The sequence below is a fragment of the Pongo pygmaeus genome, chromosome 8 (assembly GCF_028885625.2).
Source record: "Pongo pygmaeus isolate AG05252 chromosome 8, NHGRI_mPonPyg2-v2.0_pri, whole genome shotgun sequence".
Classification (NCBI taxonomy): domain Eukaryota; kingdom Metazoa; phylum Chordata; class Mammalia; order Primates; family Hominidae; genus Pongo; species Pongo pygmaeus.
The window spans coordinates 91,305,702-91,331,430 of NC_072381.2; the positions used below are offsets into that span (position 1 = coordinate 91,305,702).

General features: G+C 34.9%; 1 protein-coding gene across 2 annotated transcripts in view; it reads right to left on the bottom strand.

Annotated features, from left to right (window-relative positions):
* PRKG1 (protein kinase cGMP-dependent 1) overlaps positions 1-25,729 on the bottom strand; it is a 1,321,998-nt gene that overhangs the window by 832,913 nt on the left and 463,356 nt on the right. For both annotated transcript variants that reach the window (XM_054503395.2, XM_054503394.2), the window contains exon 3: positions 2,003-2,116. In XM_054503395.2, coding sequence (XP_054359370.1) covers positions 2,003-2,116 — 114 coding nt within the window. The remainder of the gene's footprint in view (positions 1-2,002; positions 2,117-25,729) is intronic.

Here is a 25,729-nt window from a genome sequence, read left to right on the forward strand (position 1 = left end):
AACTCTAGGCTCTTTTGTCAACACAACCTTTGTATCTTAAGTAGGCACTGTGAAGAAACAAACACACACACACGCACAGAAGCATTCTTGAGCTTTCTCTGAGTCTGTGTTAAAGAAGAACATGTCCCATTACTCATTTTCTTTGAAGATGGATGTTCTGACCCCAAAAGAGTTAGGCTTATAATTTGCATTCAACATCTAGTTTCTTCTTGTTGAATTAGATTCATAGTGTCTATTTAAATTTGCCAAATCAGAGTACAATAGATGTTAATGCAGATGAACATCATTATATAGAACTCTAATAAGAAAACTGATGTTTATGAAGCAAACAAACCATTTTATTAAAAATCTTTGCTGTAAAATTCGTGTAAATAAACTATTTAAAATATTTCTTTAATAAAAATTCCATGTTTCATAAGATTAACTACCATGTTATTACCAACTGTTGGCTTTTGGAAATTTTGTAGTTTCAATTAGATTAAAGTATCAAGCAGTGTACAAGCCCGAAATATTTAAAAATTTTAAATACTTTAAAACAAAAAAATACTTATAATTCTGAGATATCATCAAAATATGCTATTCTGGTCTTTTTTATCTTAAAAGGAATATATTTCTCATGAAAATGAAGCATGATTGTAAAAATTGTTTCACTTAACGGAGCCATGACTATTCTTTCTATAGTTAAGGTTCTTTTTAAGTAAGTTAAAGTTGTGGCAGATTCTATTATGGTTCACTGAGTCTCACTCTTTGAGCTATGTAATTGAATGATCACTTGAAGTAAAAACATGGCAGCATCTATCAATCAAAAGAGTCCTATGCTTTCAGAGATCAAGAATCAAATGCCAAGGAAGACTCATCCTAAAAGGGGCCCATTTGCTATTGGTGTTACAGTGAATCCAATGAATAAAAAGGTGATTCACTAATAAGACGTGTAAGACAATTTCCGGGATTCCAGTTGGCCATGCATTCTTATGTTTTTTTAAATCCAACTTCATTGTTGTATTTTCAGTTATATGCTATACTTCTGAAGGAAAAAACTAATACAAAAAGTAGTCAATGAGATCCAGATAAAACTAATTGAAATTCACAATGTACTTGTCATTTTGCCAATAACATTTTTTTAATGACAAAAACCTAATCAAAGTAATCTGTGACTGAAATCAACCACAGGAAAATGTGTCAGAAAGACTTTTCAAACATGAAATACACACGTTTGCCTAAAGATGCAATGAACCTTACATTGTTGACTTTTGAATTCAGTTGTTTGTTACACAGTCATTATATACTTACTCAGGAAGCAGATTTTTTTAAAAAAAATCTTTTTCCTTCTAACTATTGCAGCTGCTTCTGCCAAGCAATAAAAGTTGCTAGAGAAATCATATATACACATACATGTAAAATTAGGGAAACAAGCTGCTTTATTGCTCTGATTTAAAATAAGCTCAATCAGTAGAAAAGAAAAATGCTATAATATACAGCTTGATGAGCAGCTGAAGGCAAAAATATACTCAGATGCAGTTTTAGAATTCAGGAGATATCTTACTCAATGACGTTTGAATGAGATGAAGGACATTTCTTCTCTTAATTTTTCTAAACCACTGAGTAAACAAGTGGAATTTATGTGAGGAATATAACCCAAAATAGACAGACATGTAAAAATTTCTTAAATATGATCCTGAGACTATAAAGAGAGAAAAGAAAAGGACTTGCTCTTATTTGATTCAAATGTATAAAATTATATCATTTAAAAATCCTAATTATGAGAATTTATTGATTACAGGATAATTTTCAGAAGTCAGCAAGAAAATGTAATTTATACAAAACTGACTGTTAACAGTCACCTTTAGTAGGAAAACAAATACATCAGCTATATTGCAGGGCAAAAATTAAAATACAAAGAAATAAAATTATAAAGATTAAATGAATGGGCATTTTAATCAACATCTCAAAGGCCTAGGGAAAAGACATTGAAAATATTTTAAAAATAAGAAAATAGTCTTACTCTTGACGGTCGCTGTCCGGGTACAGTTGTAAAGAATAGCCAACTCCCCAAACACTTTTCCTGGACCCATGGTACACAACTTCACACCTTCTTTTGTAACTTCAACCTTACCATCTAAAAAGGAGGAGGGAAAAACATGTTATATAAATTCTTTCTCATGCTTCATTTGTTGCATTTTTAATGTGAAGAGGAGTGGTAAGCTCATTTGTAAAAATGCAGTTACCAATTAAAACAAAGTCACCACGAGGCAACGCGAGAAATAAAACAAAATATGGAAGTTAAGAAAAGGACATATTTTCTTAAATTTACTACTGAAAAGATTTGATATGAGATCCAAAGAAACAATCAGAAAATATAGAGACAAACAGGCAAACATAACATTATTCTAAATCTGTTATTAGTAAACCACGGTAATTCCAATTTTAACGTAATTTTGAATCTGAAAGAATACTTGAGTAAGTGGTACATTTTCTACAGCACACTTCATACTTGAAAATTCTCATTAGTAAGGCAGCTATTATGAAGAGGGGAATTACTTTGACCCTTTGCCATTATTTAATTCTGCTCGTGGTATCTTTTTATTTAAAACATCTTGTCTGACTTGGCCAAGACTGTCTTATCTGCTTCCCAGCTCTGCAACGTTGACTGTAGGAAAAAACAAACTACAAGGGTTGAGGAAAAAGAAAGCTGTGTTATGACAGTTTATGTTCGACAAAGGACTTGGAAAATGAAATGCTAAAGGAAGTAAAAGCCAAGGAAACACCACATACTGGGTATACATTGTTACCTACAAGTAAAACAAATGCTATTCCTGAGAGAAATGAAAAAAAATACATATTTTTGAAAGTCATACCTATGTAGACTAAGAATTTCATCGCCTAACACAATCAAGGTAGAAATAAAAAGGCAACACAGTCCATTCTTGACTGACTTCGCCTCTTCTGTTTTTCTCCAAGTTATTTATCCACGGTCTACAGAAGAGAAGCTTAATGCTGGGCAAGAGAGTTAGCTTGTGTTTGAAAGGAACTATGTTCCTCCAGTGTTTGCCAAACTTCAGGCCTTTATACTTTGATTTCATAATTGTTCCTTTATTTGTGTGCTACCTGTAATATTTAACCTTTTAGAGTATTGACATTAAATTCACTCCTTCCCTTTTAAAATCAACCTGGGTTTATCTAGGCAATAATCTTTGTAACAACTGAGGTTTAATGTGCTGATTAATTATTATCAAATACTATGGAGATAAAATCTTAAATATATATATTTTACATTTTAAGTTTAATCCATATACTAGTGGTACATGATTCACCCTTCAGAGGACATTATCCTACTCTGAAAACCATTTCACATAAATGGTATCAATGAAGAGAGAATTCTGCAGTAATTAGAATAAAAGTTCATAAAAATCTCCTCATTATTTTTGACTGGTGTATGCATGCCCGTCTGTATGTAAAGAAACTAGTCAGGAATGAACAAATTCAACAACTCAAAAGGTTTAAAAAGACTTGCTTACACAGGTACGGCCAAATATTCTAGCTTTCTCATGGTTCGCTTCTTGACTGTAGGAAAGAAAATTCTTCCCCATCAAAATCAGTCCAGTAAATTCATCTTTTCATAAGCTTCAGATAGTTCCCATGGCATTTTCCTTCCTTTTTTTCAGTGGCAAACCTATGCCCCTAGAAATTTCATCTACCACTCAAGAATGAGAGACAGGACAGAATATCACACAGAGGTTAAAAAATTTATAAATCATCTAAAGATAGACCAAAAGTTTAGTTCTGGTTCTCTTTTCTGTTCCTCACCGGCCTTATGACCTTGGGCAAATTGGTTAACTTCTCTTTGCCTCAGTGAAATGGATACAATGAAAGCACCTATTTCATTGGATGATTGTCAAAATTAAGTGAGATAAATTCTTAACACAGTGCCCTGCACATAGCAAATGCTTAATAAATGCTTGCTCTTATCACTGGCATTATTTTCTTATAATTTATATGGAGGTAAGATTTATTAGATGACACTGAAGCACAATATTCCATCATCTACTACAGAAACTAACCAAGAACAATACAGGGTAATAGAGGTTTTTAATTTCCCCTCCCCCAGTGGAGAAAGAATCTGTCTTCAGATTCCCTCTCTATGGGGGGTTGAGGAGAGAACCTTTTAGATCACATCCAAAGAAGAAAATAGAAGCTCAGAAAATCATACCAATCTTCCTAGATTAATGCAATGGCTTTGTACTTTTCTCCGTTTGTCTATGTCTGGCCAACATTTGATGTAATGTTTCTTCAGCCCTTACAGCCTAGTGGTAGAGACTCCAAAGAATAATATGTACCAATTTTCCAATGCTTTATAAAATTTTCTTGACCTATAGATCTAGTGTCAATTATATTAATAGATCTACAAGCAAAAGGAATAATGCCTAAAGAACTTTCATAAATAAATGATTTGTACAAGTCTATTTCTCTGACTCTTTGGGTTTAATAATTAAACATTTTCAGTAGAAAGAAACCTATGGGCCATGCGAGTAAAACCACTACTAAGAATTCTACCAGACAGTTTTGGAGTTTTTTTTTAAAGAAGGAGGAACATCAGGACTATTGTTTTAGCTCAGTGGTTTCTTAAAGGAAATCTATGGACCCATTACATCAGAGCTAATTTATAAAGATCAGATATTCGCCCCATAGGAAAGAGTGAATAACCCTTCACTGCCATGACCACCATACTCAGTTGTACTGCCACTTCTTTCCTGAAAAGCCATGCTCATATAACACTGATCTGTTTCAATTTACTGACAATTAATTTTCTAACAAATTATGTTTCCTATTTTCATATGGCATTACAGCCAGAATTGTGTTAAGTCTCCAAAGTTTAAAATTTGTGCACAAGCTCACTTCTGGTTCAAACTTATTTTCCTGATCTTATCTTATGTTTGCCTAATTTTCTCATGTTTAACTTATTTTTTTGATAAGCTAGGTATAAATTATACATATATGTATATAAATTATTTGTATATATGAATAATCAGTGCTGGTAACAAAAGGTTGTATTTCACATTAATTGGAATAGCTAAAAATCACTTAGCCAGATTGTGTTTGAGAAATAGCAATTTTGACATGAAACATCTTTTCCAGGCTGTTAAACACTGGAAATTCAATGTACTCACAATAGTCAAAAAAGTAAGGGATGTGATGTCATATGATAGATGAGAATGATCCAAAAAGCGCTGCTTTTTGTTTTTGAGATGGAGTCTCGCTCAGCCAGGCTGGAGAGCAGTGGCGTGATCTTGGCTCACTGCAAACTCTGCCTCCCAGATTCAAGCAATTCCCCTGCCTCAGCCTCCCAGCCTCCCAGCCTCCCAAGTAGCTGGGATTACATGCATGCACCACCACGCCAGGCTATTTTTTTTTTTTTTTTTTTTGTATTTTAGTAGAGACGGGTTTTCGCCATGTTAGCCAAGACGGTCTCGATCTCCTGACCTCGTGATCTGCCCACCTCGGCCTCCCAAATTGTTGGGATTACAGGCGTGAGCCATCATGCCCTGTCCAAAAAGCACTGCATTTTTTAAGTAAACAGAAAGACTTAAATGATAAACAAAACATAGTGTCTGTACTTTGTTACCCCGAGTCATAATTTGGTATCCTTTCTCACACCTGTCATGTGAATGGGGAATGGCTAATTCAAGGAGGCAGGACACACTGGATACTTTAATGAGGGCTCTTTCAGAGACATTTAGAAGTATCCCAATTTTCTAAGAGTCTAGTGAGTTACTGGTCTGATATGTGAAATTGGTTAAACTAATTTACTAGGCCACTCACCCGTCTTGTAGCAAAATTAGAAGTGATTACACATTTACAAATGATTTCCAAGTATAAATGTGTGGTTCACTTAAGAAAGCTAAGAATAATAAAAGCTTTCTGTGTACACCCAGTGACCCCTAATCTCACCTAATCAACTTCCTTTCTTCTTTTAAAGTATTAAGGTAGTCATGAGGCCATTCCTTTAGTTTTATACTCCCTTAAGGAGTTGTGTTTTTTTTTCTTCTTTTTCACTCTGTGGCTACCACTGAGATGTGTTTTACACTGACTCCATTTGCACATAAAATAGGTGAACTTATATGTTATCATTTAGGTGGGAAAGAGGGTAAAACAAATAGGGAAAATGTCAGGTAGGCTAAATATACAGCATGCTTTTGCCAGACATACCAAATTTAGAAACAGCTCAGTTTGGAGGTTTTTATATATTATAGTTTGCTACTAACTTTAGAAATGCATTTTGATGAGTTTACTGATGGTCATCATTGATTAATGTGATATCTATTTCTTTAAAAAAAAAACAGAAGACATTCATTAGCATTTATTCATGATTGTTTTAATACTTCAGTTTAGTTTCAGTTTCAAATATGTTAGATTTCAAATCAAAGATTCCTTTTTCAAGAATATCAGAAAGTTGTTTTCTAAGCACCTAACTAAGTTCTAGACTGTTTCTATTAATTTCTCTTAGACCAACAGTTACTAGAGGCTATTAGATCTGTTACTAAGGGAACAAATGATAATCCAAAATGTGGTAATTTATATATTCTGCTTCTGTGCATTTTACTATTTATATTTACTTTTAAAAAATATATTACTAGATTGGTATAATTTTCATCGTGTCCTCTTACCACCATATTCATAAGGAAGAAATATAAAAAGTTCCAATCATTTTAATTTGAATTCTACTAAATTGCTGAAGTTGTTTGTATGAGAGAAGATTTGAAACAGTTGGCTAAAATGAGGTTTAAAGGCTTATTTATAGTTTTATTTAGCTCTTTTATCACTCCTGGCATTGTCATGAATAATTGAAAGATGTATCATGGTAACTTGAATGCACTTTTAAATTTTACTTCAGGTAACACATGCCCATTTATACTCTGGAATGAGCTGAGTCATAAGTCCTAAACCTTGTCATTTTGAGAAGCAATCAATCTGGTTTTTGGCACCACTATACATGTACCACCCTTGGAAGATGCTAAGCATTAAGGGATCCATTATAGCATATCTACACCTGTGTTTATCTTTGATAAGGCTCTATAAATAATGGAAGAAACTGAGTTTACAGGGAGACTCAGAACCTCCCGGCTTTATCCTTACGAGTTTTTCACTAACCTGTGGTTTTGTGCCATAAAGACTTTCATGATAAGTGGAATCAGCTTAGAGATTTATTACTGGCAGGCAGAAATAGAATGCTGGCAATAACCTAATTATAATCACTGTGCTTAGTTTCAGAAATCTTGGTTGGAACATTCAGGACAACTTGATTGACTATTAAAGGGAATCAGGTGTTATAACAAAGGTCTTGTCTAGACAGGAACTCTTATCTCCTTCCTTCTGTAATTTGTTTGACTATACCTTCATGATTTTGTAGGTTGGAGTTTGTGGCTTTTACATTACATATTCTCTCATAAGGGCTTCTACAGTTGCTAGATTCAAAAGGAACTTTCAACATTCTGGTAGTAGAGCTGTGCTGTCACCAGCGAGGATGTATTTTCCTTTGGGAGATGGGGTTCATCTGTGGATCTGCTTTCTTAATAGATTAGGCATACTATTATATCAGACTTGCCTTGCAGGGTCATTTTAGATGGGGGGTGCTGTCGCCCAGTAAGAAAGTAGAAATTGATGAGGCTGCCATGAGGCTACTTACCGGGAGAAGCCATCCAATTCCCAGGGACAGACTATAAACTTAGATATCTCCGTTAAACCTGTATTTCTTGTTAGTCATTTATATATGTCTTTCTTAAGCCACTATAAGAAGGAAAAGGATGACCCCACTGTGAGATGCAATTTTGTTCTTGAATTAAAGAATAGCAGTGTGTCGTTGCCTTATCAGCTGTCAGTTTAAGATTGCTTTCAAATCTGAATAGATAAAGTCTCTCTGGATCTGAACTCTTGCCCCCTAGATGATGTGTTAACTCTTCACAGTATTAATCTGGATGTTTGAAAATCACTCTTTGGACATTGAATAAAGCCTGTGAGAAACGGCCCTATTTTAGTTTTTTTTACTCCTAGTTGGCTATGTATCTTGCTTAGTAGTTTCTCATTACACATACATATGTATTAGGTTTTTTTTTCTAGATCTTTTTGTATCCATAGTTTTTAAGACCATCATGTTCTTAGAATATTTGAGTTAGAACCAAGTTTCTGATTCAAAGAAGTCACTTTTCTTTGATATCATCATAGAAATAATTCTTACAGGGTGCTCAAAAGCACTAGTTATCCAAATGGAATGAAACAATGTGAGATGGAAAAGTCTAGTTGAGGTTGAAGCTACATGAGTGAAGATCTTTGCTTCTCCTTAGATTAGGCAAATCTGATTTCCCTTCTGGTCATGACTGCTATAAATACACTTGAAACAATTTTCATTATACTAAATTACAACAGATTATAATACATATTGCATATGAACTAAAACCATTATAGTTATTCTTGGTTGTGAATCAAAAACATAAATAAGCTATCCAAAACTAAAAATCTCATTTATGCAAAAAAAGAGTCAACATACTGATCAAGGTATCTCAAATTCAGAATTGTTTCTAATTCTGAAGTCATGGGGCATACATACATATTCACAAAGAAAACTTATATGAGGAAACAGACTGAAATTTAAGCAATTTTAATATTTAGATACAGAGAATCATCTGAACCATCGGAATGAAAGTCTGGAATGAGAAACTTACATTGCAGCAATTCTGTCCTTGGAGATATTTAAGGAAAAGAGAACATACTAAACCTATTGTAGATGGGTCAACCATTTATCTGACAATGAAGAGGATTCTGAAAGGACTTCACAACATCCTTCCCCAGCATCATGATTCCATAATCTTTCTATGCATTATCTTTTGAAATGTTGGCACTTAAAATACATGTCAAGCACTAGCTAAGTGTTTGTGGACTGATTTCAATTTCCAGTAATGAGGAAAGTTAAAGACAGGCCATAGATCCAGTGTGCACCCACAAAAAAGAAAGGAAAATAGACTAATCATCTCCTAAATAAATGAGAGCTGAACATATAATTTAATTGTCTTAATTAAGTCAAGTGATTAAGCTTAATTCCAGCAATGTATGATACATTCTTGCTCTACGGTTTTTTCTATAATACATGAGCACCTTCAATTAGCCTAAAGAATGAATGGCTATTTCTGTAACTGCTTAGAGGCAGGCAAATGGCAAGAGTGCTAAAATCACTATCAGAATTGTGGGCAGTCTTAATGTGATTTTTATTTTTGTTATGTTTTAATATTAAGCTTGGGTGAGTATGTAATATAATGTAACAGATCTCAACTGGGGGCAACTTTACCCCTAAGGGTACATTTGGTAATATCTGGAAACATTCCTGGTTGTCACAACCAGGGGGGTCCTCTGGCATTTAGTGGGTTGAGGCTAGGGCTGCAGTTATAATGCAGAAGATAGTGCCCCCACAAGAAAGAACTATGCAGCCCAGAATGTCAGTAGTGCCAGAGTTGAGAAGTCCTGATGTAAACAAAAATCCATAAGCATACAAAATACTCTATATTTGAAGGGAAAACTTTGACTTCCACTATTTATCATATTAACTTCCACCAAATGCAAATTACAACCTAGATAAAAGGGCAGCATCAGGTTGCATATTTAACTAAATCATGTTGCCAGCAGATTGAATAAAGCCACAAAGCTACTTTACTGAATAATTTTCCACAGCAGATGTCACCTGAAATAGAAGTAATTACAGAAATTTCTAAGCTTATGAAGACACTCTTCTGATGTTAGTTCTAACATCCTTTCTCCACACATACTTGAGAATTTCAGATCCTGGCTCCACCATTGACTGGCTGTGGAAACTTAGATAACTTATCTAACTCTCTGTGCATGGATTACCTCACTACAGATTTGGGATAATAGTATCTTATTTCCCAGGGTTATGATAATTGAATTAGATAATACATGTAGCAAGACAAAGAATATATAGGTTGAGTAGTTTTTAAAGAGAAAATTTTCTTTCTTTTAAAAAATAAAATACATTAAGAAGCAGTTTTAAGTGGGGATAAGCAGGCTTCTAGGTCATGGTTCATAAAATTTAGAAGGGAAAACGAGCAGAGTCATAAACATACAGGAAAAATGAAGAAGCTAGAGGTTACAGAGAAAGAGGCCAGTGGGAACGTCTCATACTTCAGAGACTGAAAGACTTTTGGTAAAAAGGATGTCTAATGTACAGTATTCAATTATTTGTTGCTAGAATGAATGTCCTATCCCTCTCTCCAAATTATTAGTAAAGTCTGTTTCATACTAATTTCTTGTGTGAGGGGTTTGGGGGAAGATGAAAACTTGAGGGAAGATCTATTGCTTAAGTACATCAAAGACTAGAGGGATCAGGATATGATGAAGGAGTGATGAGGAAAGTTAAAAGGCAGGAGATTTGGAGTAATTGTGCAAATTACATTAACATGAGAAACTAAGGACTCAGGAGTTTGCATATATCTTAGGGTCATTTCACAAGATGTCAAATGAATACTAAATCCAATTTCATCTAAATTTCAAGGCATTAGAAAAGTGAATACAGTCATTCTTCAATATACCTGGGGATTGGTTCCATGACACCTATGTATATCAAAGTCCATGAATACTCAAGTGCCGCAGTCAGTCCTCCTTGTGTGTAGGTTTCTGTAGTTTCGATCCATGTTTGGTTGAAAAATACCTACATATAAGTAGACCCGTGAAGCTCAATCCTGTGTTGTTCAAGGTCAACTGTACTGTCAACAAGATGTTGCTTCAATCAGAGATTACATGTCCTTTTTCTAAGTCCATTTGTTTAGCTTTGTCATGGCTCTTAGGCAGAAAAAGGAAACAAAATCACAAAGTTCTTAGCAGATATCCTGGCTTCACTGCTCTCGGATGCTTTGAACCTTTGGCTCTCAGTTTCCACAACAATGCAATGGGAATAATAACTACCTGCTTCACAGTATTAATATATAAAATTTATGTGAAAGATCTTTGTGTGTGATGAAGCTTTCTGTTAATATTAGCATAAACTAATTGAGGGAACAATTATTTAATTCATACCATATCTGGTTATAAAAAAAAAAAGAGGGTTAGTAAATACTCATTGATGAATATGTTGGAATGTTAGTCAAAATGTTAGTCACTACTCCTATGAACATGCTTGTGTGAAAGCCTTAGGACTACATTTTAATTTCATGTAACATCAAGAACAATAGAAACAACAATAATTCAAAGTATCAACCTCCTACTCCACTTATTAAAAGCATTTCTGGACTATAACTTACTTCACCCAGTGGTATAATACATTTCCTGCCATGAGAATTGTTACTTGACAGTTTAAAATATCTGCGATTGATGTGATATATGTATTTTTTCCCATTTTATGAGGTTAGGATTCTCCAGAGTGTACAACAAGCACTTATCTACCTGCACATTGTTTTAAAACAAAGAACAAACTAAAATGAAGAACAACCATATACCCTGCAAAAAATACTAAACATCTGCTTAATAAGATGAAAAAGAATGCTTTTAAACTTATTTTCTCAAAAGCAATTATACAAATGGCCTGGGGCAGGTTGGGGGTGAGAGGACGTGCTTTGAAAGTCACTACCCAGACAGAGAATGATGACTTTCGTCCTCCAGCACCATTGAGGACAAAATAAGGAGGACTCAAGAATAAGGAAAAACTGAGGGTAAAAGAAAACTGCTGAACAATCTTCTATTTGGCAGTCAAGGAAGATGGTAGACTAAAGTAATGCGTAAGAAGAGCTTTATCAACTAATGACTGAATAAACAAAATATACAATGGTATTCAGCCATAATAAAGAATGACCTGCTGATACATGCTACAATGTGAATGAACCTTAAAAATATGCTAAGTGAAAGAAGTCTGTCACAAGAACCACATGTTATATAATTCTATTTATTTTTGGTATTTTATCTTATTTCAATAGTTTTTGGTGAACAAGTGGTTTTCGGTTACATGGATAAGTTCTTTAGTGGTGATTTCTGAGATTTTGATTCACCCATCACCTGAGCAGTGTGCACTGCATCCAATGTGTAGTCTCTTATTTCTTCCCCCCTTCCCCCCTCCCCACTGAGTCCCCAAAGTCTATTATATCATTCTTATGTCTTTGTGTCCTTATAGCTTAGCTCCCACTTATAAGTGAGAACATACCATATTTGGTTTTCCATTCCTGAGTTATTTCACTTAGAATAATGGTCTCCAACTCCATCCAGGTTGCTGCGAATGCCCTTATTTCATTTTGTTTTATGGCTGAGAAGCAACCCATAGTGTATATATACTACATTTTCTTTATCCACTCATTGATTGATGGACATTTAAGCTGGTTCCATATTTTTGCAAATGCACATTGTGCTGCTATAAACGTGTGTGCAAGTGTCTTTTTCATGTAATGACTTCTTTTCATCTTCAGTAGTGAGAATGCTGGATTCAACGGTAGATCTACTTACAGTTCTTTAAGGAATCTCCATACTGTTTTCCATAGGGGTTATACTAGTTTATATTCCTGCTAGCAGTGTAAAAGTGTTGCCTTTTCACCACATCCATGCCAAAGTTTAATATTTTTTGACTGTTTTTATTGCGGCCATTCTAGTAGGAGTAATGTGGTATCTCTTTGCAGTTTTCATTTGCATTTCCTAATAATTAGTGACGTTGAGCATTTTTTCATGTTTGTTGGCAGTGTGTATATATTCTTTTGAGAATTGTTTATTCATGTCCTTAGCTCACTTTTTGATAGGATTATTTGGTTTTGTACTTGCTGGTTTGAACTCCTTGTAGATTCTGGGTATTAGTCCTTTGTCAGAAGCATAGTTTGTGAATATTTTTTCCCACTCTGTGTTGTCTAAAAAATACTGATTATTTCTTTTGCTGTGCAGAAGCTTTTTAGTTTTATTAGGTCCCATCTATTTATTTTTGGTTTTGTTGCATTTGCTTTTGGGTTGTCATGAATTCTTTGCCTAAGCCAATATCTAAAAGCGTTTTTTTCTATGTTATTTTCTAGAATGTTTACGCTTGCAGGTCTTAGATGTAAGTCTTTGATATATTTTGAGTTAATTTTTGTATAAGGTGAGAGATGAGGATCCAGTTTCATTCTTCCACATGTGGCTTGACAATTGTCCCAGCACCATTTATTAAATAGTGTGTTGATATGGTTTGGCTGTGTCCTCACCCAAATCTCATCTTGAATTGAAGCTCCCATAATTCCCACGTGTTTTGGGGGAGACCTAGTGGGAGATAATTAAATCATGGGGGTGGTTTCCTCCATACTGTTCTCCTGGTAGTGAATAAGTCTTATGAGATCTGATGGTTTTATAAGGGATTTCCCCTTTTACTTGGCTCTCATTCGTTCTTGTCCACCACCATGCGAGACATGACTTTGCTCCTCCTTCACTTTCACCATGATCATGAGGCCTCCCCAGCCATGTGGAACTGTGAGTCAATTAAATCTCTTTTCTTTATAAGTTACCCAGTCTCAGGTATGTCTTTATTAGCAGCATGAGAACAGACTAATATAGTGAATTGGTACCAGGAATTGGGTGCTGCTGTAAAGATACCCAAAAATGTGGAAGTGACTTTCAAATTGGGTAACAGGCAGAGGTTGGAACAGCTTGGAGGGCTCAGAAGAAGACAGATAAATGTGGGAATGTTTGGAACTTCCTAGAGACTTGGAAGGCTCAGAAGACAGGAAGAAGTGAGAAAGTTTGCAACTTCCTAGAAACTTGTTGAATGGCTTTGACCAAAATGCTGATAGTGATATGGACAATAAAGTCCAGGCTGATATGGTCTCAGATGGAGATGAGGAACGTGTTGGGAAGTGGAATAAAAGTGACTGTTGCTATGTTTTAGCAAAGAGATTGGTGGCATTTTGCCCCTGTCCTAGAGGTTTGTGGAACTTTGAACTTGAGGGAGATGATTTAGGTATCTGGCAGAAGAAATTTATAAGCAGCAAAGCATTCAAGAGGTGACTTGGGTGCTGTTAAAAGCATTCAGTTTTAAAAGGGAAACAGAGCAGAAAATTTGCACCCTGACTATGCAATAGGAAAGAAAAACCCATTTTCTAAGGAGAAATTCAAGCTGGCTGCAGAAATTTGAATAGGTAATGAGGAGCCAAATGTTAATCACCAAAACAATGGGGAAAATATCTACAGGGCATGTCAGAGATCTTTGAGGTAGCTCCTCCCATCACAGGCCTGGAGGCCCATGAGGAAAAAATGGTTTCATGGGCTGGGCCCAAGGACTCTCTGCTATGTGCAGCCTAGGGACTTGGTGCTCTGCATCTCAGCTGCTGTAGCCATGGCTAAAGAGGCCAAGATAGAGCTTGGGCTGTGGCTTCAGAGGGTGCAAGCCCCAAGCCTTGGCAGCTTCCATGTGCTGTTGAGTCTGTGGATGCACAGAAGTCAAGGATTGAGGTTTGGGAACCTCTGCCTAGATTTCAGAGGATGTATGGAAATGCATACATACATGAAAGGGACTTACTTTGTCTCAGATGAAACTTTGAATTTTGGAATTTTGAGTTAATGCTGAAATGAGTTAAGACTTTGGGGGACTGTTGAGAAGGCATGATTCGTTTTGAAATGTGAGGACCTGAGATTTGGGAGGGGTCAAGTGCACAATGATGTGGTTTGGTTCTCTCCCCACCCAAATCTCATCTTGAATTGTAGCTCCCATAATTCCCACAAGTTATGTGAGGGACCCAGTGGGAGATAATTGAATCATGGTGGTGGTTTTCCCCATACTGTTCTCATGGTAGTGAATAAGTTTCATGAGATCTTATGGTTAGATAAAGGGTTTTCCCTTTCACTGGGCTCTCGGTTTCTCTTGCCTGCCATCATGTAAGACATGACTTTGCTCCTCTTTTGCTTCCACCATGATTATGAGGCCTCCCTAGCCATGTGGAACTGTGAGTCAATTAAACCTCTTTTCCTTATAAATTACCCAGTCTCAGGTATGTCTTTATTATCAGTGTGAGAACAGACTAATACAAGTGTCGTTTTGCCACTTTATGTTTGTTTGCTTTGTCAAAGATCAGTTGGCTGTAAGAATTTTACTTTACTTCTGGGTTCTCTATTCTGTTCCATTGGTCTGTGGCCTATTTTTATACCAGTACCATGCTATTTTGGTAACTGTAGCCTTGTAACATAGTTTGAAGTCAGGTAATGTGATGCCTCCAGATTTGTGATTTTGCTTAGCCTTGCTTTGGCTAGGCAGGCTCATTTTTAGTTCCATATAAATTTTAGGGTTGTTGTTTCTAGCTTTATGAAGAACACTGATAGTATTTTGATGGGAATTGCATTGAATCTTTAGATTGCTTTTGGCAGTATGGTCATTTTCACAATATTCGTCTACCCATCGATGAGCATGGGATGTGTTTCCATTTGTTTGTGCTGTTGATGATTTCTTTCAGCAGTGTTTTGTAAGTTTCTTTGCAGAGATCTTTCACCTCTTTGGTTAGATATATTCCTAAGCATTTTATTTTTGAGCAGCTGTTGTAAAACAGTTTGAGTTTTTGATTTGACTCTCAGCTTGGTTACTGTTGGTGTATAGCAGTGCTACTGATTTGTGTACATTGACTTTGTATCCTCAAACTTTCCTGAATTCATTTATCATATCCAGGGCTTTTTGGATGAGTCTTTAGAGTTTTCTAGGTATACAATCATATCATCAATGGACAATAACAGTTTCACTTCCTCTTTACCAATTTGGATGCCCTTTATTTCTTTCTCTTATCTGGAATATTCTCCAAGATGGACCATAGGATAGGTCACAAAATAAATCTCAATAAATTTAACAAAATAAAAATTATATCAAGTATCTTCTCAGACCACAGTGGAATAAAACTGGAAATTAACTCCAAAAAGAACCCTCAAAACTACACAAACACATGGAAATCTGATTTTAAATGATCTTTGGGTCAATAATGAAACCAAGATGAAAATTAAAAAAAATATTTGAACTGAACGATAATAGTACATAACTTATCAAAACCTTTGGGATGCAGCAAAAGCAGTGCTAAGGGGAAAGTTCATAGCATTGAATGACCACATTAAAAAGTCTGAAAGAACACTAATATACAACCTAAGATCACACCTCAAGGAACTAGAGAAACAAGAACAAACCAAACCCAAATCCAGCAGAATCAAAGAAATCAAAAAGATCAGAGCGGAACTAAATGAAACTGAAACAAACAAACAACAACAAAAACAACAAAAAATACAAAAGATAAATGAAACAAAATTTTGATATTTGAAAAGATAAACAAAATTGATAGACCATTTAGTGAGATTAATGAAGAAGAGAAGAGAGAAGATCCAAATAAGCTCAGTTAGAAATGGAATGGGAGATATTATCACCAATACCACAGAAATACAAAGGATCATTCAAGGCTACCATGAACACCTTTATGTGCACAAACTAGAACATCTAAAGGAGATGGATAAATGCCTGGAAATATGCAACCCTCCTAGATTAAACCAGAAAGAAATAGAAATTCTGAACAGACCAATAACAAACAGTGAGATTGAAATGGTAATTTAAGAATTACCAACAAAGAAAACTTCTAGAAGTAGTTAGATTCACAGCTGAATTCTATCAGACATTCAAAGATGAATTGGTACAAATCTTACTGAAACTATTACAAAACATATAGAAAAAGGAAATCCTTCCCAAATCATTCTATGAAGCCAATATCACCCTACTACCAAAACCAAGAAGGGACATAATTAAAACATAAAACTACAGACCAATATCCCTGATGAACACAGATGCAACAATTTTCAACAAAATACTAGCTAACCGAATCCAACAGCATATGAAAAAGATAATCCACCATGATCAAGTGGGTTTTATACCAGGGATGCAGTGATGGTTTAACATACGCAAGTCAATAAATGTATTATATCACATAAGCAGAATTAAAAACAAAAATCATATGATCATCTCAACAGACACAGAAAAAGCATTTGACAGAACCGCCATTCCTTTATGATTAAAACCTTCAACACAATCAGCATAGAAAGGGACATACCTCAAGGTAATAAAAGCCATCTGTGACAAACCCACAGCCAACATAACACTGAATGGGGAAAAGTTGAAAGCATTCCCCCGAGAACTGAAAAAGACAAGGATCCCCACTTTTACTACTTCTATTCAATGTAGTCCCAAAGTCCTAGCCAGAGCAATATAATTCCATTTATATAAAATGTCTAGACTAGCTAAGTCTGCAGTATAGACAGATGGTAGATTAGGGTTCCCTATGACTGCGACGAGTGGAAAAATTGGGTATAACAGCTACAATTTCTCTTTAGGGTAATGAGAATATTTTAAGTTTGACTGTGGTGATGAATGCACAAGTTTGTTTATATGCTAAAAGACACTGATTTGAACACCTTAAATGGGTAAATTGTATGGCATGTGAATTATATCTCAATAAAGTTGTTAAAAATAAGGATTAGCACAGGTACATAGTAATTGTTCAATTATAAGATTTGTCACTAATTCCATTAATATAATAATATCTTTTATGAAAAGATTAAGAATTAGAGATGCTTTGACTTCTCACTCTTCGTTCAGTAATTCTCTCCTACTCACTTTCGGACAATTATAACACGTTTCACCAACTGTAATAACGTCATTTGCCTTCCAAAATTACCATCCATCCCTTCCCAAACTCACTTTCAAAGAACACCAAATTATCTTTAAGTCATGCAATTGATGATACAAATACTTATTGTGAGCACAGTTAACCCACACAAGTTTATCTATTTCTTAACTGAAACTCTGCCTTAAGCCCTTGTTGACCTGGATTCTCTGCTATCAAACTATACTGCAAACAGAAAAGAATAATTTATTGGATACAATTCTGATAAAGTATCCCCCTGTTAAGAAGTTCAAACTAGTTTCTCTGGAGTCAAATTCATATTGCTAGCAATGTGTGTCTAGTATTTCCATGAATACAGATCTTCTCTAAATTAATCTGAGTTTGAGTCTTCATCTCTGACATTCTCTTATTCAAACCTCATGGTCTAGCTCAGAGGTTCTTACCCTAATAGAACTCAGGGATCTGTGAACTTGGATAAGAAAAATAATATATACATCGTTATTTTTACTAACCTCTAGTTGAAGTGTGGTAACAAACAACAGTAACAAATCACATTAGTTTAAGAGTATTATGGACATTGTCACCAATAAAAAAAAGTTTACTTACTGTTTGACAACTGTTGCAAATAGCTTTAGACATTGCCTAGTCTCATCACTCCTTTAAACTCATGGTAGTTATTAGACATGCTGTTAGGTCTTATTATTTAATGTGTTAAATAGAAATAACACCTATTAGCAAATCACAAATTTATTTTATATTATTTTAGTTATTGATTCTCAATATAAATAGTTGTTTTGGTAGTCGAAAGTAGTGTATTTTATGCACTTAAAAGTATTCTGAAATGAGATCCATACACAGCAGACTTCCAAAGGGGTCCCTAGCACAAAAAAAGATTAATAACCCCTAGTTAGCTGAAAGCAATTCTAATGTTTTACACAAAATGTTTAACTTTATTCATCATTGAATTTGCCATTCTCTTAGACATCTATAATGCTTTTGCCACAATGAGGGGCATCTTTTTTTTTTTTTTTTTTTTTTTTTTTTTTTTTTGTTAAGACAAGGTGTTTCTTCTCTCCACTCATTCAAGTTCCAGCCTTCCTTCTCTACACCACTGCCAACTCAGCTTCTTCACAAAGCACTCTTAGGTCAGTCTAAGTGTCTCATCCCTTCCAACATGGGTAAAACTCTGCCAAAAAGTTGAAAGATTTTTATAGCTGCAACTATTTATTAGTTCGTATTTTCTTTAGATTTTCCATATATATTCTCTGTGCTTGTATTCTTCTAATGAACTGAAATGATGGCCCAGAATTTGCCTAAGAGAGAGAAGACAAAGTAGAATTCTTTAAAAGCATGTTAAGTTAGTTGGCTGGAGCACTTGTTAGAAGTCCAACATCATGGATTCCATCTCATTGCTTGCCAGCTAACTTTAATTGGCTCCCTGGCCGTATGGTTTGCCTCTCACCTTAGAGCTACTAATATGTCTTTGGTCACAGGAGGAACAGGGGAAATGTTTGGCTCTGTCAGCACAAATCCAAGTATAAAAAAATGAAAACATTATATACACTGCTTAGAAAAATGAAAACATAAACTAGATATACTTCTTAAATGGAAACTATAAAATATAAACTTTATCTTGAATCTTTAAAAAAAATTTTGTTTCTTAACACATTTATGTTAACCATTCTTCTATTACTGAAGAACTTTTTATAAAGAAACCTAATAGGTTTAAAATATTTAAAAGGATGTGGAGTTCTACACAGTCTTGAGCAGCAATAAATTAATTTAGGAATCTAATCCCTATGAAAAATATTATTCCTAATGAATTGGGACCATCTATGAATAATTTGTCCCTTCCAAAAATATACTAAATCATTTATCTTTTGAATTTAAACATCTCTAAATGGTATTAATGCCCATAGTTCTTTTTCTGTTTTTCTAGATTTTTAGTTTATTCACTGATTCGCATCAAAAACAAATAAGAAGTTTTCATCTGAGCAACTGATTTCTTTTTTCTTTCACAAATCCTCTCTAACTATGCCCAGATTTCAGAAAAGTAAATTTAAAAAGGAATTTGCAGTCTACCTCCAGACAGGGTAAAGATTATCAACAGATAAAAAGTAAAAATATTGTTATTTTAGTCACAAAAATTATGAAATAGAAGTTAAACTAAAGTTGTGCTTCCATCTAAGAGATGGCTTTTTCATAAAAATTGGGATATAAAAATATATCCAAATAATATTATAAGAAAACTCCAGTGTCTAATATGTGAAAATTCAGAATATAAATATGATATGCTGGCCGGGCATGGTGGCTCATGCCTGTAATCCCAACACTTTGGGAGGTCGAGGCGGGTGGATCACTAGGCCAGGAGTTTGAGACCAGCCTGGCCAACACAGTGAAACCCCGTCTCTACTAAAAATACAAAAAATTAGCTGGGCATGGTGGCGGGTGCCTATAATGCAAGCTACTTGGGAGGCTGAGGCAGGAGAATCACTTGAACCCGGGAGGCAGAGGTTGCAGTGAGCCAAGATCACGCCATTGCACTCCAGCCTGGGCTACAGAGCAAGACTCCATCTTTCAAAAAAAACAAATATATATATATATACATATATATATATATATGATATGCTGTTAGTGCAGAGTGGTTTTAAATTATGCTTGAATGCTAAGAAAACATGCTTCTCTGTACATCACTGTAGCAGCACAGGAAATAGTAATGTTGAAGTTTGCTAGCCTTGGTCCTTTATTTTTAATGTTATCCTAACAGACTTTGAAGTCCTTGGTCTCTATAAAGTCCATGAAAAGTGTCATGGGGCCAATTGACATCTCCAGGATTATAAAGTAAGAATAAAATTAAAGCTCTTCAGTGAGACCAAGACAAAAGGGCTTACATAAGTTCTTCACATTTCCCACATATTTTATTCATTACAAAGAACAGCGAAATCAGACCTTTTCTGTGCTAATACCATCCTGTAAAAATGAGTAAACACGAGAACTGAACTATTTTTTATTTATTTATTTATTTATTTATTTAATTTTTTTATTTTTAGCACTGGACCATTTAACTTCATGTTGAATAATATGCAAGTTTGACACAACTAAAATCCATTTGCTAAAATGAGCAGGTTGGGTAGGTGATAAAACTAAAACAAGTCCTGGGAAATATTACACCAAATAGAAACCAATGCATCATGGCTATTTATATTAGGTGAGGTAGCTTGAAAATTCATTAATTGAGATTTCTATATTCATATTTTTCTTTTTGCAATGTCATTTTGGTTTTTATTTTTGGACACGTAGCATGTTTTAATAAATCAGTTTTACACGTACAACTTTTTATAACATCAAAATAAACAAAATGTACTTTTCATAAATTCCTCATCACTGTGAATTTACTTTCAAATAAATGTAAGTCCACGTGGAACAATGTGTTTCTATATATGAACCCGTGCAACACTGACAGTTACAATTAAGGTATCCAGGAAGCTTGAAAATTAAGATTTATGTAAGACAAATAAATCTACCATGAGTCCCATGCCACCTGTGTCCAGACCTCCCAAGATTTCTATTTTTTAAAAAAAATATCATTGGTATATATCAAACAGAGACATGCTTTCAGTGCACCAAGAAGATAATGGCATAGAAACAGATCTGTTTTTGCTTGTTGTTCGTTTGTTGTTTGCCATTGAAAAAATATTACAAGCTGGTAGTAGTTGAATAAATGAATAAGGATCAGCCTCTTCAGCTCTATAGGTAGAAAATGCAGTCACAATCCTCAGAAAGAAGTTTTTGAATTTCAAGGGAAAGTAATAGACTTCATGTGGTTATCATGACTGCGTCAGAATGAATTAAAAGCAGGGATAGATTAAACCCTTTAGAGATGGTCCACATCTGTGGTAAGTTGTGGATATATTTAGAGGCACAGACCACAGAATAAACAAAAATCCCTACTTGATGGGAAAACATGAATGTCAACTTGATGAAATTTTTTTTGTTGATTTCTTTTCTTTTTTTGTTTTGTTTTTTCTTGAAACAGGGTCTTGCTCTATTGCCCAGAATGGAGTTCAGTGGCATGATCATGACTCACTGTAGCCTCAACCTCCTGGACTCAAGTGATTCTCCCACCTCGGCCTCCTGAGTAGCTAGGATTATAGGCAAGTGCCACCACGCGTGGGTAATTTTTGTATTTGTGTGTGTGTGTATGTGTGTGTGTGGAGATGGGGTCTCACTATGTTACCCAGGCTGATTTTATGCTTTTGATAAGCAAGAAACATATTTTTGTGACCAATGCAAAGATATAATTCCCTCAAAAATATTAGATACTGAGTTGAACAATGATTACATATACATATTAATGAGAAGCCATTTGTAATTTTGAGTTTTATGGTCATGTGCTAGATGATAAGGGAATGTTCACTGGAATATTCTAACTAGACATATTACAGCCTTTTGCAATTCCACCCAGGCATGTTGCAGCTAAGTAATCCAGAGTAATTATAGGAAGGAACTGGGTTAGTTATGACTTCCTGCAGAAGAGAATTAGGCAAAAGTTCAAGCCCTGTGCATTATTATGTCTAGTTATGGAAATGGTGGTATGTGGTAGATGGAATATGAATGTCATAGAAACTGCAGATGAAGAGGAAGAGGTGGAGAGAAGACTCGGAGAACAATGGAAATGGTGGGTGAATGTATTGTGGAATAATAGAAGAGAGTTAAAGTTAAGGAAATAGGATGCAATGTAGCAGCGGGAGGTTTTAAGTTAAGACATCAAAAATAGCAGTTTAATGTAATATTTCTGATTATCTTGGTTTTTGTGTTGGCCATTAGAACTCTTTCTTTCTTATATATCTCCTGAAGACTGGTTAGAGCTAAACTCGCAAGAATGCTAAATCTTGCTAATAGTCCTTCATGGGATTCTTCACGTGCAGAGCCCAAAGGGCTTCCTTGTGTTGGTCAGTTGAATACACAGTCACTGGGAGAGTTGCAGCACTGGCGTGGGGCTGAGAGTGATATATCAGTTACCATTAGATTTGCAATCCCTGGTATGTTCTCTAAATCCCAAAGGTGTTTTCTCATTTGGCTTCAAAAACTGATCTAAATGAATATGAGACTACTTATGGCCTTTATTTATTTGACCTAAATGACCATTTACAGACTTTGCAGAAAGGTTAATGTGTTTGGCTATAGGTGATGTGCCAGACTCAATTGGTGGTATTATAAAACACACAGTATATGTGCTACATTACTTTTAAAAAATCTGAAAACGTGAATTCTGAAACAACTGGTGCCAAGAGTTCTGGAAAGAGGCTTGCAGATGTGTACTACTTTACTTTACTGTAACATGGACAAGGCTTTTCTCTTTATCATGGGTGGGTCTTTGTATGATTTAGGAAAAGGTTTGTCTCGCAAATGAGAAATGGCTGCTGAGAGCAGGTAGTTTAGGAATGTACATACATAGCTATTTCTTACTTTCCTGTATTCAACCATAAGATTGTCAACATGGACCTAAGAAAATGCCTACTGCAGGGGCCATCCTTCTCAAAGTGTAAGGCCAAAATGGAGGAAGTGTGTGATGAGAAAACTATATTTTAGAAAAGCAGAACCTGAACGAAAGGATGACGATCACATCTAATTAGCGAGGACCGTTGTTTTCCTTTGATTTAAAATTCAAGGTGGCAAGTTTCCTTTACATAATTTGGTTCTTGGGGCGGATGTAAACTTTATATTCTTAAATTGTAAAACAATTTTCAGAAACCTTAAAATGTTTTGTAGAAATGAACACATTTTAGAAATTGAAGAAAAGTTTATAAACTTATTCCAAAAAAGGTTTGGGATGAATTACAGCAAAACCCTATGGAGAGATAATCAAGAACTAGGAAGTAAAGGTTGAAGAAGAAATAGATCAAGAATTCCTAGATCAGGAATGCCAGAGTAAAAACACACACTCTGAGCTTCCCAGCAACCAGGGAAATTAGGCAAACATGTTACTTCTCTCATTTTGTGTATCTAGGAATAGGAGGAACACTTCTAGTTAAAAGAAAAGAAGGAAAGAAAAGAAAAGCTTTGGGTGGTAAGGTAATTCTAGGATGCACGTCATTACACTGACACTTTCAATAGCAGAATTATTCATACAGAATTATTCATCATATGAATATTCTGTAATGAATTACTAAGTATCCACCTTTATTTGAACTACTTAAATGAGAAAAAAGTTGCAGAATATCACTAAATTGAAGAAAATTCAGGACCATCGGATCAATGAACATTCATCATTAAACTCTACTTCTTAAGGGCAAGGGCAATCTTTTCAAATGTATACCCCCACTTTCAAGCATCCAGCACAAAAAATGATAGATAAACATTTGCTGATTGAATGTTTGAGCAGGGTTTAGAGGTTAATGTGAAGATATTTCTTCAGAGAGATGAGCAGTTTTTTTTTTAAGTGAGTGTTCTAGTGTTGAAGAAGAGCTGCAAGGCTATTTTTAACCTACTTATTCAGTTAGCATGGCAGGCAGTTGTAGACAGTGGAGAATTATGTGTCCAGTCACACAAGACATTTGAAGACCTATGAGTCTTCCCCCAACACAATGTTATAAAATGTCCTTTTGCTAAAAATACTGGAATCAAATAATTATCTACTTTTGAATTTTAATGAATAGGCCATCTGTTCATTCAAACTGAAAAAATGAAATTTTTCTACAAATTAACTACTTGGTGAGATGTCCCTTGTGACTAAATCTGCTTCACTGTTTTTTTTTTTGTTGTTGTTGTTGTTGTTATATTTAACCTAAAGGTGATATGTGGCATATTACACCAAGTTTTGTAAACTAAAGTATGGAAAAATGGTTTCCTTGATAATGTAATAATTGTAGTTTTGACAGGCTATATTTATAATGATCAAAGGCTAACTTTTATTAACATAATTTCCACAAACACTTTATTAAAATGAATAACTAGGAACAAAAAGATGTCCATTTTCACCTGTGATGATTATGATAAAACTTTAAACTCAAAACATACTGTTTTATGAATTATTATTATAATGATGAACAACAATTGGTTTCCATCTCCTCATTTTCAATTCCAAGAACACTTTGTTTCCTTTACGTTGTGCTCTCCTATATGGTAGCCAGTTGCCACATGGGGCTATTTAAATGTGAATTAATTAAAAATAAATAAAATGAAAAGTTCATCTCACTTGCACTAACCACATATCAAGTGCTCAAATGTTACATGTGGCTAGTGGCGATAGCACTAGTGTAGAACATTTCCATTCTTCCAGAAAGCTCTGCTGAACAGCACTGGAACATCCCTCTTACTCTCTAACCATTGTCCCTGTGAAGAATCACTCCTTATTTCAACAATGAAGACTATTTTTTTAACCCAGTCCCAAGATTCCGCCCGCTCAGTTCTTCAAAATATCATACCTTTCTCAAGTTAGTTGACTTATGTAATATCTCTATTAGTTTTGAAGTTCTCTGGGGTGGAAAAAGGCAAACTTTGTATTTTGTTTCGTGAAACAAAAACAAAATTGCTGTTACTCTACAAATAATGCATTATAGCAGCATGACTTTGGGAGAAAATACACTTCATGCCTACCAGCAGCTGAAGCTTTCAGCCTAATTAAAAATGAAATTACTATTACAATCAGAAATTATATCTAAGATATCGAATTGGTATGCCTGACATTACAGTTGCAGAAAGTATTCAAGAAGCTGCCTTTTAGAAATGAGCTTGCTTTGTCTTCTTTTACCATCCTAAGATAAAGGCAGATTCTTTATATATTGCAGTCTCATTGAACTTGGACTGAACCACTTCATTTGAACTTACTTGATTGTAGCTTTAAATCTGTATACCCCTTCCATATGGAATTTCATCTAGAAGATGGAACTGGTTAGGGAGGTAACACATATTTCAGTTTTTTCTTCAAGTTCTGACCTTTGCCTATCATTTCATTCTCCATTCCTCCACCTCCAACACACAAACACTGCAGCAGCCTCTGCCTCCCGCAAAATGATGAGGTGAAATTCTCTGTTGGCTTTTCCTTCCAGAGTCCTCCATGCAAATGCCCTCACTGTTTCCCAGACCTTGCCCAT